The sequence below is a fragment of the Hippocampus bargibanti genome, linkage group LG02 (genome assembly GCF_051943395.1).
Source record: "Hippocampus bargibanti isolate YZ-2025 linkage group LG02, ASM5194339v1, whole genome shotgun sequence".
NCBI classification, from domain to species: domain Eukaryota; kingdom Metazoa; phylum Chordata; class Actinopteri; order Syngnathiformes; family Syngnathidae; genus Hippocampus; species Hippocampus bargibanti.
In genome coordinates, this window is record NC_142735.1 from 35,226,616 (window position 1) to 35,241,687 (window position 15,072).

Genomic DNA, 15,072 nt, shown 5'->3' on the forward strand with positions numbered 1-15,072 from the left:
CTATGTATCTAGTGATCTAGCTATTTATTAGCTATATAGCTAGTTATCTAATAGCTATCTAATAGCTATTTACTAGCTGTCAAGGTGGCTACTAGCTATATAGCTATCTATTAGCTATCTATTAGCTATCTATTTGCTATTTTTAAGCTATCTATTAGCTGTCTCGCTGGTTGGCTATCTGGCTAGCTATTTATTAGCTATCTATTTGCTACTTTTAAGCTATCTATTAGCTGTCTAGCTGGTTGGCTATATGGCTAGCTATCTAGCTTTCTATTAGCTATTTAACTAGCTATCAAAAAGTTATCTAATGGCTATCTAATAGCTATCTACTAGCTGTCTAGCTGGCTATCTATTAGCTATCCATTTGCTATCTATTTGCTATTTTTAAGCTATCTATTAGCTGTCTAAATGGCTAGCTATCTAGCTATGTATTAGCTATCTAGCTATCTATTAGTTATCTAGCTAGCTATATAATAGCTATCTAATGGCTATCTAATAGCTATCTACTAGCTGTCTACTAGCTATCTAGCAGCTATCTATTTGCTATTTTTAAGCTATCTATTAGTTGTCTAGATGGTTGGCTATCTGGCTAGCTATCTATATGTATTAGGTATTTAGTTAGCTATCTAATGGCTATCTAATAGCTATCTAGGTATCTATTACCTATTTATTTGCTATCTATTTGCTATTTTTAAGCTATCTATTAGCTGTCTAGCTGGCTGGCTATCTGGCTAGCTATATAGCTATCTATTAGCTATCTAGCTAGCTGTTTGGTTAGCTATCTAATAGCTATCTACTAGCTGTCTAGCTGGCTACTAGCTATTTAGCGATCTATTAGCTATCTAGGTAGCTATCTAATAGCTATATATGAGCTATCTATTAGCTATCTATTAGCGTTGTGGCTCAATATGAATTCACATATAAGGCGCATCGGCGTATAAGGCGCAGGGTTTATCTTTGGATGAAAATCAAGGCTTTTGGGTGTGCCTTATCCACCGGAACATACGGGAATTTTGGAGAAATGAAGTCCAGTAGCCCCGCCCCCTTCTCAAAGCTTTTGCCAAACTTTTTCTGTGTCATCCTATCAAAGCTTCGGCACCTCCGTGTTTGTTGGAAGAGGCTTCATATTGTTAAAAAGTGGAGGTGGATGCGTTGGTTGGAGTGAGAGGAAGAAAGACGAGTGCCCTCGTCGTCCTCCTCCTCTTCAATCTCCCCAGCAGACCCCCCACCGCCACCCCTCCATTTTCTTCCTTAATGCCAGCAGGCCTTTTTCTAGGTCACTCCTGGCATAGCCTCACCTCGCCCGCCGCATCAAACATTCAAACGTTTTCGAAAAGTATGTATCCCAAACATTAATTTCCCATAGCAAACCATTAAAATGAGAATAATCCATTCCCAGGTCCCCAGAAAACATCATTTTCAACTAAATAAGTCTTAAAACTATACAAAATGTACCCTATTTTAGTTATAATAAACGTGCTATGGTATTATAATGAAATAAATAAACTGTACTGTATAATCAAGTCGTTTTATTTACCTTTGTGATGGTCGTTGATGGATTAAAGGACAACCCACGTCACTTTTTTTGTTTCCTGACATCAGAAAAACGTTTTATAGCATCTAAAATATCCAAAACACGCAGTATGATATTTTTAGTCAAATGCAAAACACCAAAAAAAAATGACTTCAAGTGTCTAAAAAGTACTTTAATTTGAAACAGGAAGTGGCCTGTTTCAGAAGGTCCCGCCCCCTTGTTCGTGACGTCACGGCAAGACGTCTTGCCTTGTTCGAGAATCAAAACAATGGCTTTAGATTCGGAGAAGATGCTTTCTTGTTACTCATCCAGTTACGAATATGATTCAAATAGTTCTGAAGAAGAAAGCATACATGTTTGCAATCGATTAAATAATTTATTCTGTGTCATTTTGAAGCATCATGGGTGGGTAATGTCGCACCCAAAAAAGGCAGAAAATGGCGACAAAGCGCCTGATTAATTCCTTACATGGAGCTTTGTCACCCTCTTGCCTCTTTTTTTTTGCCTCTACACGACGTTTTCAGATCAAACAATACAGCAAAATGCATTGACGTGATGGAAGGACTGCTACAATGTGTCCTTTTTTCGGTCAGGGGCGTTCCTTCAGTGACGTCACGTACAGACTCGTCACAACACAAAAACAAGACTTCCGGAATATTCCGCGCGAGTCTTAAGACGTAATATATAGCTATATGCAGTGGAATCTTTGTCAAATACGCTCAGTAGAAGTCATTTGTAGCCATTTTATAAATTATGGACACAACTTGCCCGGAGACGTCGGTTGTCCTTTAATTAAATGGTTAGCTTTTTGCATCAAGTGTCTCAAGGAGCTGTGGGTGATCCATTTTAGAAGTTGTCATATTGCAGGCAGACACACTAGATACTTCAGAAATAGCTGGTTCCCTTACTTGTATCCATGCGCACCCCAAATCCAGCAGATATTTAAACAGCTTCTTCCCCCGTCACCATTAACTCTTTCAACAATAGCCCAAATGGAACTGTATAGTGCCTCTTTGCAATTTTTTTGATGGTGATACTAGTGCAGTGTGTTCTACCGGAAACAAATTCCTTGTGTGTTCTACATAATTGGCAATAAAGATGATTCTGATTGTCGTTTCTCTTCAAATTGTACAGATGGCTTGTGCGCGTTATTCGTGAAGCCTGATTGATGGGATATTTTAACCTTGCAGTCTACATTCTGCCTTTGAACTATCAATAAAGTTGAAACGAGTCCAAATTTCACTGTGTTTTCTATCCATTTTCTCACTTTTGTTTTTTTGTTTCAAGCTCTGTCGTCTCCCTTTTGTGTGTGTGTGTGTGTGTGTGTGTGTGTGTGTGTGTGCGCAAGTGTTTCTCTAACCCCTACCCCCGCTCACTGCTGCGTGTGTCTCCTCCTTCCTCTACCACGGATCTTAACCAATCACGTGCGGCTTTAACCGAAGATTGGGGGCGGGGATTAGAGGCGGAAAAAAAAAGCCGGCTGCCATTTCCAGCTTCTTGTAAGGAGCTCCAAGAACCGGCTCGTTGGCGAATGACACATCACTCATTGTGGCGCTCCGTGTGTTTCCCGAAAACTAGTTCGTATGCCAAGATTATATTCTCACGAATTTAACGTTCGTAAGGCGAAAAGTTCGTTAGCTAAAGTGTTCGTAAGACTCGGTATCACTGTACATGTATTTTTATTTTTTATTTTTTAATAGCACAAACGTCAACGAGCGGCGTCTCACCTATGTCATCATCCGTCCTGTCCATGGGGTCCTTCTCCAGGCAGTCTCGAACAATGTCCCGGCTCATCAGGGGGTCCGATGCTCTCTCAATGTCCTCCTCGTCGTCATCCTCTTCGGAGTCGACAGCCGTCTCAGGTAAGCCGCTCAGGTCCATGTCACCTGGTTCGTTCTCGGTGGCCTATGTGGTAGAGACAAACAAACAAATTCAGAAATAAGAAAATTGAAAAACAACCAAGCAACAATCTTAAAGGACAACCGACGTCACTTTTTTGTTTCTTAACTGACATCAGAAAAACGTTTTATAGCATCTAAAATACCCAAAACACACAGTATGATATTTTTATTCAAATGCAAAACACCAATAAAAATGACTTAAAGTGTCCAAAATCTGCAAAAAAATTGAGCTGCGAATTGGGCATTTTCAGAAAGTCCCGCCCCCATTTCGTGACATCACGCCAAGACGTCTTGCATTGCTGGAGAATCAAAACAATGGCTTCAGATTCGGAGAATATGCTTTCTTGTTACAGCTCCAGTTATGAATATGATTCAAATAGTTCTGAAGAAGAAAGCATACATGTTTGCAATCGATTAAAGAATTGATTCCATGCCATTTTGAGGCAACAATGGGGAGAAACGATCACCAGAAAAGAGGCACAAAATGGCGACCTCCTGTGGCCACCTCCGTTTCCACAGGCTGATAAATTCCTTATATGGAGCTTGGACACCCTCTTCTGGCGGCTTTTGGGTGCAACACAAGGTTTTCAGACCAAACAATACAGCAAAATACATTGGCGTGATGGAAGGACTGCTACAATGTGGCTTTTTTTTTCGGTCAGGGGGCGTTCCTTAAGTGACGTCACGTACGGACTCGTCACCAACTCAAAAACAAGACTTGCTAAATATTCAGCGCGAGTTTTAAAACGTAAACTATAGCTATATGCGGTGGAATCTTTTTAAAATACGCTCAGTAGAAGTTATTTGAAGCCATTTTATAAATTATGGACACAACTTATGCTGTCGGTTGTCCTTTAAAGGACAACCGACAGCATTTTTTTGTTTCCTCACTGACATCAGAAAAACATTTTATAGCATCTAAAATACCCAAAACACGCAGGCTGATATTTTTTTAGTCAAATGCAAAACACCAATAAAAACGAGTGTCACAAGTGTAACAAAACTACTTCAAGAGAAAAATAGGACCTCCGAAACTCTACTTTTTTTCTCCAACTTCCAACAACAACGGCAACACATTGCGGCCAATTTCAAGCGTTTCAACCACACAGCGGCTCTAGCGCTTCATAACAAAACAAGGCCAACTTGCTCAGGACAAGCTCAATAACAACGTGATGCCGTGATGCAATGACTTCCTTCTTCGCCGTTAGCGAGAAAACAAAATAGCGTAAAATTATCTTCCGTTAGCTAACCTCATTGGCTAGCGGAGAAAATGCCGTCTTGTAAAAATGGCGGTAAAACTCCAGCGCCAGACGCATTGTCAGTCTTTGAAAAGGTGAAGAGTATCCAAGTGCTGTTGTCGTGTCATCTTCTCTTCAAATGCGAGCCAAGAGCCAAAGCGGATCATGAATGATTAAGCGCCACAAGGGGGGTCGGCAAGGACACGCCGATGGGCGGGGCCGGCCCGTGTGAGGAGTTTGGATTCAAGATAATAATAATAATAATAATAATAATAATAATAATAATACATTTCATTTATAAGCGCCTTTCAAAACTCTCAAGGTCACTTTACAGTCACACGCGCCAGCGTTCACTCAAACCGGTATAACTCAAATAGATAGAACGCTAGCTAGATCGTTATCTAGCTAATAGATAGCTAGCAGGACCGCCCATCAGCTAGATAGCTAATAGACAGCAAATAGATAGCTAGCAAAGAAGCTAGCTAGCTAGAGAGCAAGATAGCTAATGGATAGCTAGCTAGACAGCCAGCCAGCTCGATAGATAGCTAATAGACAGCAAATACATAGCTATCAAGGTAGCTAGCTAGCTAGATAGCTAATAGATAGCTAGCTAGACAGCCAGCCAGCGAGATAGATAGCTAATAGACAGCAAATACATTGCTAGCAAGGTAGCTAACTAGCTAGATAGCTATCTGGACAGATAGCTAATAGATAGCTAGCTAGACAGCCAGCCAGCTCGATAGATAGCTAATAGACAGCAAATACATAGCTAGCAAGGTAGCTAGCTAGCTATATAGCTAATAAATAGCTAGCTAGACAGCCAGCCAGCGAGATAGATAGCTAATAGACAGCAACCACATTGCTAGCAAGGTAGCTAACTAGCTAGATAGCTCTCTGGACAGATAGCTAATAGATAGCTAGCTAGACAGCCAGCCAGCTCGATAGATAGCTAATAGACAGCAAATACATAGCTAGCAAGGTAGCTAGCTAGCTAGATAGCTAATAGATAGCTAGCTAGACAGCCAGCCAGCGAGATAGATAGCTAATAGACAGCAACCACATTGCTAGCAAGGTAGCTAACTAGCTAGATAGCTCTCTGGACAGATAGCTAATAGTAACTAGCTAGACAGCCAGCCAGCTCGATAAATAGCTAATAGACAGCAAATACATAGCTATCAAGGTAGCTAGCTAGCTAGATAGCTAATAGATAGCTAGCTATGCAGCCAGCCAGCGAGATAGATAGCTAATAGACAGCAACCACATTGCTAGCAATGTAGCTAACTAGCTAGATAGCTCTCTGGACAGATAGCTAATAGATAGCTAGCTAGACAGCCAGCCAGCTCGATAGATAGCTAATAGACAGCAAATACATAGCTAGCAAGGTAGCTAGCTAGCTATATAGCTAATAAATAGCTAGCTAGACAGCCAGCCAGCTCGATAAATAGCTAATAGACATCAAATACATAGCTATCAAGGTAGCTAGCTAGCTATATAGCTAATAAATAGCTAGCTAGACAGCCAGCCAGCTAGATAGATAGCTAATAGACAGCAAATACATAGCTAGCAAGGTAGCTAACTAGCTAGATAGCTATCTAGACAGATAGCTAATAGATAGCTAACAAGACAGCCAGCCAGCTCGATAGATAGCTAATAGACAGCAAATAGAAAGCTAGCAAGGATATCTAGCTATCTAGCTATCTAGCTATCTACTTATCTAGCTAGACCCGCAATAACTCAAATAGATAGAACGCTAGCTAGATGGATAGCTATCTAGCTAATAGATAGCTAGCTAGACAGCCAGCAAGCTAGATAGCTAATAGACAGCTAGCAAAGAAGCTAGCTATATAGCTAGCTAGCTATATAGCTAGGTAGCTAATAGATAGCTAGCTAGACAGTCAGCCAGCTAGATAGATATCTAATAGACAGCAATATCTAGCAAGGTAGCTATCTAGCTAGATAGCTAGATAGCTAATAGATATCTAGATAGATAGCTAAAACAGCAAATAGGCACATTTGGGAGACAAAATCAAAGATTTGTCAACCTGGAATCAAGCAATTCGACAATGGTGACAAATGAGAGTGTAAAAATGTCAAGTCAGGGCTGACTTGAAACAATGGCCGCTCGCTGGCGTCCATCCGTGCCTTTTATGTCATCCCAAATCCATACAAACATTCAACGGCCATTAAAAGTCACTTGCTGTTAATATTTCATTAGCGCTATTCTTGGATCAATCCTTTCAAAGGCCGCTTAAAGGGCCAGTGTCATCATTTATTCAGACAAGTGGACACACACACACGTTCCTGTTTCAATGGTTTTTGTGAGGTCCGGATAACTCCAGATAAGGAGTGAGGACCACCGTTGCTGATAAGTTTAGAGACGAACTAGTGTTCCATTTGAAAACTAAATGTCACCCCATTTCTCCACTTCAACTTCTTTAAAAACAAAGAAATAAAAAGTGCACTTGAAACAGAAATAACAGCAGCAGTGAGGTCTCTGAATGGGTACATTCAAAGTCCTCACCCTTGTTGTGAATTTGGTTAAAATGTTGTTTTACTTTTTGTGGTATGAACTTTTTCCTCTCATTAACCACACACACATAAACACACACAGTGAGTAAAAAGTGTGTGTATCCATGTAAAATGAAAATACACACCAAACAAATCATTTTGGGTGAATTTGTGAGGACCTTTCTGAAACTTTAACAGATGCATATATAGAATCCTCTAGAAGCCTTTAGAATGAAAAACTTGTGAGGACCGGCCAAAAGGTCCTCACTTGTCAAAAATGTCCTCACTACGTATGGTATAAAATGTCAGTGGTCCTCACAAGACTAGTCATACAAAACACACACACACACACACACACACACACACACACACACACACACACACACACACACGCATTGTGGACCACGACCATGAGAATGGCTTCTTGTTGCTAATTCAGTTTTTCAGAGCTTCCTCTCCAAAAACCTCGAAAGTCAGCACTTCTTGACCAACGAGGAAGTCAAATCGCTGTATGAGCTCCCAAGACACGTTAAAAAAGACGCGTGGCCCACCACAATAATTCAAACGAGTCGAGTATTTTATCTGACTGGAAACCGCAGGCAAATTTGCAAGACTAAAAAATAGGACATTTGAAAAACTACGGAATTTCCGTCACCGTAGAATCGCCGATACGTATGTGGAACGGTCGCGGCTTAGAATTGAAGAGGATTTACAGGAGATGTGAGACAATCTCTGTTTGTCAATGGATGCTACTACACTTCATGTTTTCTTTCAACACTTAGCTTGTAGTAGACATGCGCATTTCACCATGTCCCTGATCCACTAGTGATAAGGACGTTTTGATACTCTTTCATCTAGAACGGCTTCATACGACCAAGAGGGTGCAGAAAGTGCCAAAGATTGCGGCTCTTTTTAAAGAGCCGCAATTCCTAATTCATTTTATGTGTTATTCTACTTATTTTTTTTGTTCAATGAGTCATTTGGGAGCCAAGTCAAAAGAATCGGCTCTCTAAAAAGAGCCGGAATTCCTAATTCATTTTACATGTTATTCTCCCTAATTTAAACAACAGAAAAAAATGATGAGCCATTTAGGAGCCAAAAGAGCCAACTCTTTTTTTTGGGTAGCCGAATTCTCTTTTTTGATAGCTTAAATAGCCGGCTCGTTTTGGTGAGCAGAGCCTAAAGAACTGGCTCTCTAAAAAGAGCCGGAATTCCTCATTCATTTTACGTGTTATTCTCCCTAATTTAAACAACAGAAAAAAAAACTGATGAGCCATTTGGGAGCCAAAAGAGCCAACTCTTTTTTTGGGTAGCCGAATTCTCTTTTTTGAGAGCTTAAATAGCCGGCTCGTTTTGGTGAGAAGGGCCAAAAGAACCGGCTCTCTAAAAAGAGCCGGAATTCCTATTATGAATTCATTTATGTTATTAAATTAATTTAAACAACAGAAAAAACAGATGAGCAATTTGTTCCCTCACTATCTAGCTGGCTGGCTATCTAACTAGGTATCTGTTGGCTATCAATTGGCTATCTAGCTAGCTTTCTATCTATTTGAGTTACTTCTTGAGTGAACGCTGACTTTACAAGCACTTTGGGCTTCAAAAACAAATACAGTGAGACTTCAACTTCAACTTACAAACTTTTCGTCTTACAAACGTCAAATTTATGAAAATTAAACCTTATGATAAGCACTATTTTCATAATACACACCCACCATGGCTGGCGGAGTGATCTTCGGCGGAAGCACATGACCGAACAGCACCAACAGTCCTTATGGAAGGTGACTTTCCTTCCATAAGCCATCAACGACCATCAAAAAGGTCAATAAAACTTTATTTTACAGCAGTTTATTTCTTTAATTACAGTCCTCATGTAATGTGCCTCTCTTTCCAAACAGCAATTCCCTTTGACCTCCAACGTAATTCCATCAAGCCATAAATGACCATCATAAATGTAAATAAAGTGACTTTATGATACAATGCAGTGTATTTCTTTCATTGCAATACAATAGCACATTTATTATACATAGAATAAGGTATGTTGCGTGTAGTTTTAAGGCTTATTTAGTTGAAAAGTATATTTTATGGAAACCCGGGAACAGATTATTCCCATTTTAATGGTTTCCTATGGGAAATTTGTTTTTGAGATACACACTTTTCGCCTTACACACTCTGTCTGGGAACCAATTAAGTTCGTAAGTTGAAGTCTCACTGTATGTAGCAGGAGGGGAGACCCCCCCCCAAAAAAAAAAAATATGGTTAATTATTTCAGAGCAAATTGCGACTAGGTGTGAACCAACTGTACTACCGTCACACCAATTGAAAAAAAAAAGACTAACGTCTGGCAAGGCAACCGTTGGGGCCAACCGTGCGAGGGAGGGTCTTGTTTTTTGTTTGCCCCCCCCCCCCCCCAATACCTCACCTGATAAATATCGGATAAGCTGCTGCTTCCCGAGTCGCTGGTGATACTACATCCCGAGTGACTGGAGGACACGTGCGTCACCTGTGGGTGAAGGCCGTCGGCCAGGTGAAGTCGGCTGAAGTCTGCGGGCAGCTGCACATACACACACACACACACACACACACACACACACACACACACACACACACACACACACACACACACACACACACATACGGTCAGTACGGCCACGCTAACAATGCTATGGAAAACGGCGCTGATGGAGAATAGGAAGTTATCATATTTAAAAGTTTCATGCTGTTATATGCTTAGTCAACACGTGTGACCCGAATACACAATTGTAGCACACACAACCTGGGGGTCAATCTGAGGTCAACAGACACATTTTATCAAACTGTCATCTTCATCTAGGAGATCTGGCCTCGGACAGAATTTAAGACTTGGGAAACTCCTTTATCAACGAAGCAATTTACGACTTGAAACTCCTTCACAGGAAGAGCTCATTAGCCAGGTTATAAATTTATCAGCTAAATAATACATTTACAGCTGTTCGTGCTTAAAACTCAAACGGTGTGGTATTCTAATCAAGAAAACTATGTTTTACTAATGTATCACTTTAATTTGCATATACTCTCAATACATAGCTTGGCAGAGGGCTGCAGAATTCAGGCGTCTGTCATAAATGGCTGCGTCTCCTGCCGGCAGTAAAGACAATCTTTCTGGGTTCGAAATTTGTCTACAAAAAACATCCAACGAGTGCAAAGAGAAGAATGAAGATAGGGCCTTAAAGACACATTTGAATTATCTTTACTGGTCCAAGTATGTAGAACACACAAGGAATTTGTCTGCACTAGTATCATCCTAAAAACATTTGCAAAGAGGTACTATTCAGTTCTATTGGGGTTACTGTTTAGAGAGTTAATGGCGACGGGGGAAAGAAGCTGTTTACATGTCTGCTGGATTTGGTGCGCATGGATCGGTAGCGCCTTCCTGAGGAGAGTCGCTGGAAAAGGTGGTGGGCAGGGTGCGGAGGGTCCAGTAATATTTTCCGCATCCTTGTTTTGATTCTTGCAGTGCGCATCACTAACTGATGTTAAATTAGAATTTGTATGACAAACACTTTTGGTAATAATAATAATAATAATAATAATAATAATAATAATAATAATAATAATAAAAATAATACATTTCAAAACTCTCAAGGTCACTTTCCAGTCCAGTTTCTAGGTTTTCTCCTGTGGGTGAGCAGCGGCAGCCACACGTGCCAGCGTTCACTCAGCCCGGAATAATAATAATAATAATAATAATAATAATATTAATAATAATAATAATAATAATAATAATAATAATTAATTACATAATAACAATAACAATACTAATAATACTAATACTAACAATAACAATAATAATAATAATACAAATAATAATAATAAATTTCATTTATAAGCGCCTTTAAAAACTCTCAAGGTCACTTTCCAGTCACAGGCTAAGTTTTTTTCCTGTGGGTGAGCAGCGGCAGCCACAGGCGCCAGTGCTCACTCAGCCCGGAATAATAATAATAATAATAATAATAATAATAATAATACTAATAATAATAATAATACCAATACCAATACCAATAATAATAATAATAATAATAATAACAATGATAATAATAATAACAACAACAACAACAATAATAATAACAATACTAATACTAATAATGATAATAATACTACTAATAATAATAACAACAACAACAATAATAATAACAATACTAATACTAATAATGATAATAATACTACTAATAATAATAACAACAATAACAATAACAACAAATACAATAAGAACAACAACAACAATAATAATAATACTACTAATAATAATAACAACAATAACAATAACAACAAATACAATAAGAACAACAACAATAATAATAATAATAATAATAATAATAATAATAATAATAATAATAATAATAATAATTCCTGTATATTACAACGGTAGTTCAACCCATTTATTGGGCATTTCTCACAAGAGCACAAAAGTGTCTGCCGACTCACAACAACAACAACAACAACAACAACAACAATGGCGGCAGGCTTTGTTGCTTTTTTCAGAGGCCATGTGAGTGAAGTGGACCAGATGAGAAAGGAAGTCGCAATTTTTTTTTCGCCAAGGAAACTCCAGCAATTTGCCAAGTGCAGCCATCCAGATAATGAAACGGCATGGCAATTAATTTTCTTTGAATTAAACACCCGGTAATCACACATAACCGCCAGTGCACCGGAAATGACTCAATTTACCGCTAAGAAACGCCGCAACATATCGAGCTAGCTACCTGGCTGGCTGGCTAGCTATTTCCTATCTATTAGCTATCTGGCTGGCTCGCTAGCTATCTAGCTGGCTATCTATTAGTTATTATAATAATAATAGTAATAATAGTAATAGTAAAAATAAAAAATAATAAAATTAAAATAAATAAGAATAAGAACACATTTCATTCATAAGCACTTTTCAAAACTCTCAAGGTCACTTTACCGTCACAGGTAACAATAGTAATAATAGTAATAATTGTAATAATAATAATAATAATAATAATAATAATAATAATAGTCATAGTAAAAATAGTATAAATAGTATAAATAGTATAAATATAAATAATAATAATAATAATAAAAAATAAAATACAATTAAAAAAATAAAAATAAAAATAAAAATACGTTACACTTATAAGCACTTTACAAAACTCTCAATGTCACTTTACAGTCACAGGTAACAATAGTAATAATAGTAATAATAGTAATAATAATAATAATAATAATAATAATAAATTTCAAAACTCTCAAGGTCACTTTCCAGTCCAGTTTCCAGGTTTTCTCCTGTGGGTGAGCAGCGGCAGCCACACGTGCCAGCGTTCACTCAGCCCGGAATAATAATAATAATAATAATAATAAAAATAATAATAATAATAATAATAATAATAATAATAATAATAATAATAAAATAACAACAATAAAACAATAATAAAAAACAACAATAACAATACTAATAATACTAATACTAACAAAAACAATAATAATAATAATAATAATAATAATAATACATTTCATTTATAAGCACTTTTCAAAACTCTCAAGGTCACTTTACAGTCACAGGTTAAGGTTAAGTTTTTTTCTGTGGGTTTCACTCAACCAGGAATGACTCATAATAGCTAGCTATTAGCTAATAGCTAATTAATAATAAGAAAACATTTCATTTTAAGCACCTTTCAAAACTCTCAAGGACACTTTACAGTCACAGACAAGCATATAATATAAATAACTTAACCCGTAATAGACAAGCATAGGTACTATAATAAATAAAATACAATCACAAATAAAATACAATAAATAAAATAGAAATATAAATAGAAACAAGAGAAAGAGCTATACAGAAAATGTTATTTTAAAAAGGTGGGAAGAGAATCCATGTTACGAATATTGGGAGGAAGTCAGTTCCAGAGTTTGGGGACAGAGCAGCTGAAAGCTCTGTCCCCATCGTGCTGAGACGGGCAAGGGGGGGGCATACAGGGTGGACGGAGGAAGAGGGAATAGAAATCCAAAATACAATTCACATTAGTCTGTGATTCAAATATTTTTAGGCCAGCAGAGAAGGCCTTCCTGACGGCCCGCCACTACTTTCAGGACATGCAAACATTGACAAACGGGGGGTCGACCCACTTCCCCAGTGCGCCATATTTGGAACGTCGAGCGGGCGGTGCACAGATGTAGTATTGATGGCGCGCCACAGCGCCAGATGCTGAGCAGGGCCTGCTTACTGGGTATCATCTCTAAGTCGGGTAAATAGAACATGGAGCGGTATGAAATATTCATATGCACTGACCCCATGAACTACTTTTCTTGACTACTATTTGATCACATGCGCTATTTACCAATCAGATAAACATGACTTCTTTTTAAATATACAGAGGAAATAGTGCGCTGTTTTTTTTCAACCCATCGGTTTACGAAGCGCTTGGCTTACGAACTTTTCGGTTTACGAACGTTAAATGTATGAGTTTTAAACCTTGGCATACGCACTACTTTTCGGGATACACACGGAGCGCCGCCCCACCGCGGCTGGCGGAGTAATCTTCGGCGGAAGAACATCAAACCATACGACCGAACAGCGTCACAGCCGGCCTACGTTTCTACATCGCCTTTTTCTGATTGCACACGTCGTTCTTTATCACGGATATTTTTGCTGTTATGGGACCGAAAAAGACCCAACCACAGGCCATAAAACGACTTTATTAGACAGTGCAGTGTATTTCTTTCAATACAATACAGTAGCACATTTATTATATATAAAATAAGGTATATTGTTTGTAGTTTTAAGGCTTATTTAGTTGAAAATTATATTTTATGGAGACCTGGGAACGGATTATTCTCATTGTAATGGTTTCCTATGGGAAATAATTTTTTGGGATACACACTTTTCACCTTACACACTGTCTGAGAACCAATTAAGTGCGTAAGCCAAGGTCCCACTGTATTTGAAAATCCGTCATTGCTGTGTGTCTTTTTTTTAATGAACTAGAGAGATACCTCGGTTTACGAACGTTTCGGTTTACGAACGTTAAATTTTACGTTGGCATATGAACTTTTTTGGGGATACACACGGAGCTGCCACAATGAGTGATGTTTCTTCGCGAACGAGCCCGTTCTTCTAACAACAAAATGGCAGCCGGCTTGTTTTGGTCCTCTATTCTCCGCCCCCAGTCTTCGGTTAAAGCCACGTGATTGGTCAAGAACGCAGCAGTGAGAGGTGGTGGTTTAAACATTAAAGAAACAGGCAGACGACAGAGAGTGAGTGAGAAAATGGTTAGGAAACAGAGAAATTTGGACTGGTTTCAACTTTGATAGTTCAAAGGCAGAGTGTAGACTGCAAGGTTAAAATGCCCATCAATCAGGCCCCACAAATAACCCGCACAAATCATCTGTACATCTGATGCAAAAAGCTATCTACCCAGCTAAACAGAACACAATTGATGAGGAACAAGGTAAAATTATCGCAGGTGATCATTCCTCAAGATGGTGAAAGAAGATAGCTACGTTCCTCATCAAGTGTTTAATGCTGATGACTCATTCCATCAAGCCATCAACGACCATCACAAAGGTCAATAAAACGACTTTATTATACAGTACAGTATATTTCTTTCATTATAATACCATAGCACATTTATTATGCATAAAATAAGGTATATTTTGTGCAGTTTTAAGGCTGAGAAAATTAGAAAATGCTGTTTTATGGGGACCTGGGAACAGATTATTCTCATTTTAATGGTTTCCTATGGGAAATTAATTTTTGGGAAACACACTTTTCGCCTTACACACTCTGTCTGGGAACCGATTAATTTCGTAAGCCAAGGTTTCACTGTACTTCACATTTCATAATCATCGTCTTGTAAAAGAATTGTGTAATTAGACCATAGTTTGTTTTTCTTTTAAA

General features: G+C 38.4%; 1 protein-coding gene across 9 annotated transcripts in view; it reads right to left on the reverse strand.

Moving 5' to 3' along the window:
* LOC148902531 (rap guanine nucleotide exchange factor 2-like) overlaps window positions 1-15,072 on the reverse strand; it is a 131,856-nt gene that overhangs the window by 37,334 nt on the left and 79,450 nt on the right. For 8 of the 9 annotated variants that reach the window (XM_088991148.1, XM_088991153.1, XM_088991147.1 and 5 more), the window contains 2 exons: window positions 9,601-9,732; window positions 3,262-3,439 (listed from right to left, as the gene is read on the reverse strand). In XM_088991148.1, the coding sequence (XP_088847274.1) occupies window positions 3,262-3,439; window positions 9,601-9,732 (310 nt within the window). Of the gene's footprint in view, window positions 1-3,261; window positions 3,440-4,685; window positions 4,798-9,600; window positions 9,733-15,072 lie in introns of those variants that run through there. The other variant, XM_088991156.1, reaches the window with a different exon arrangement.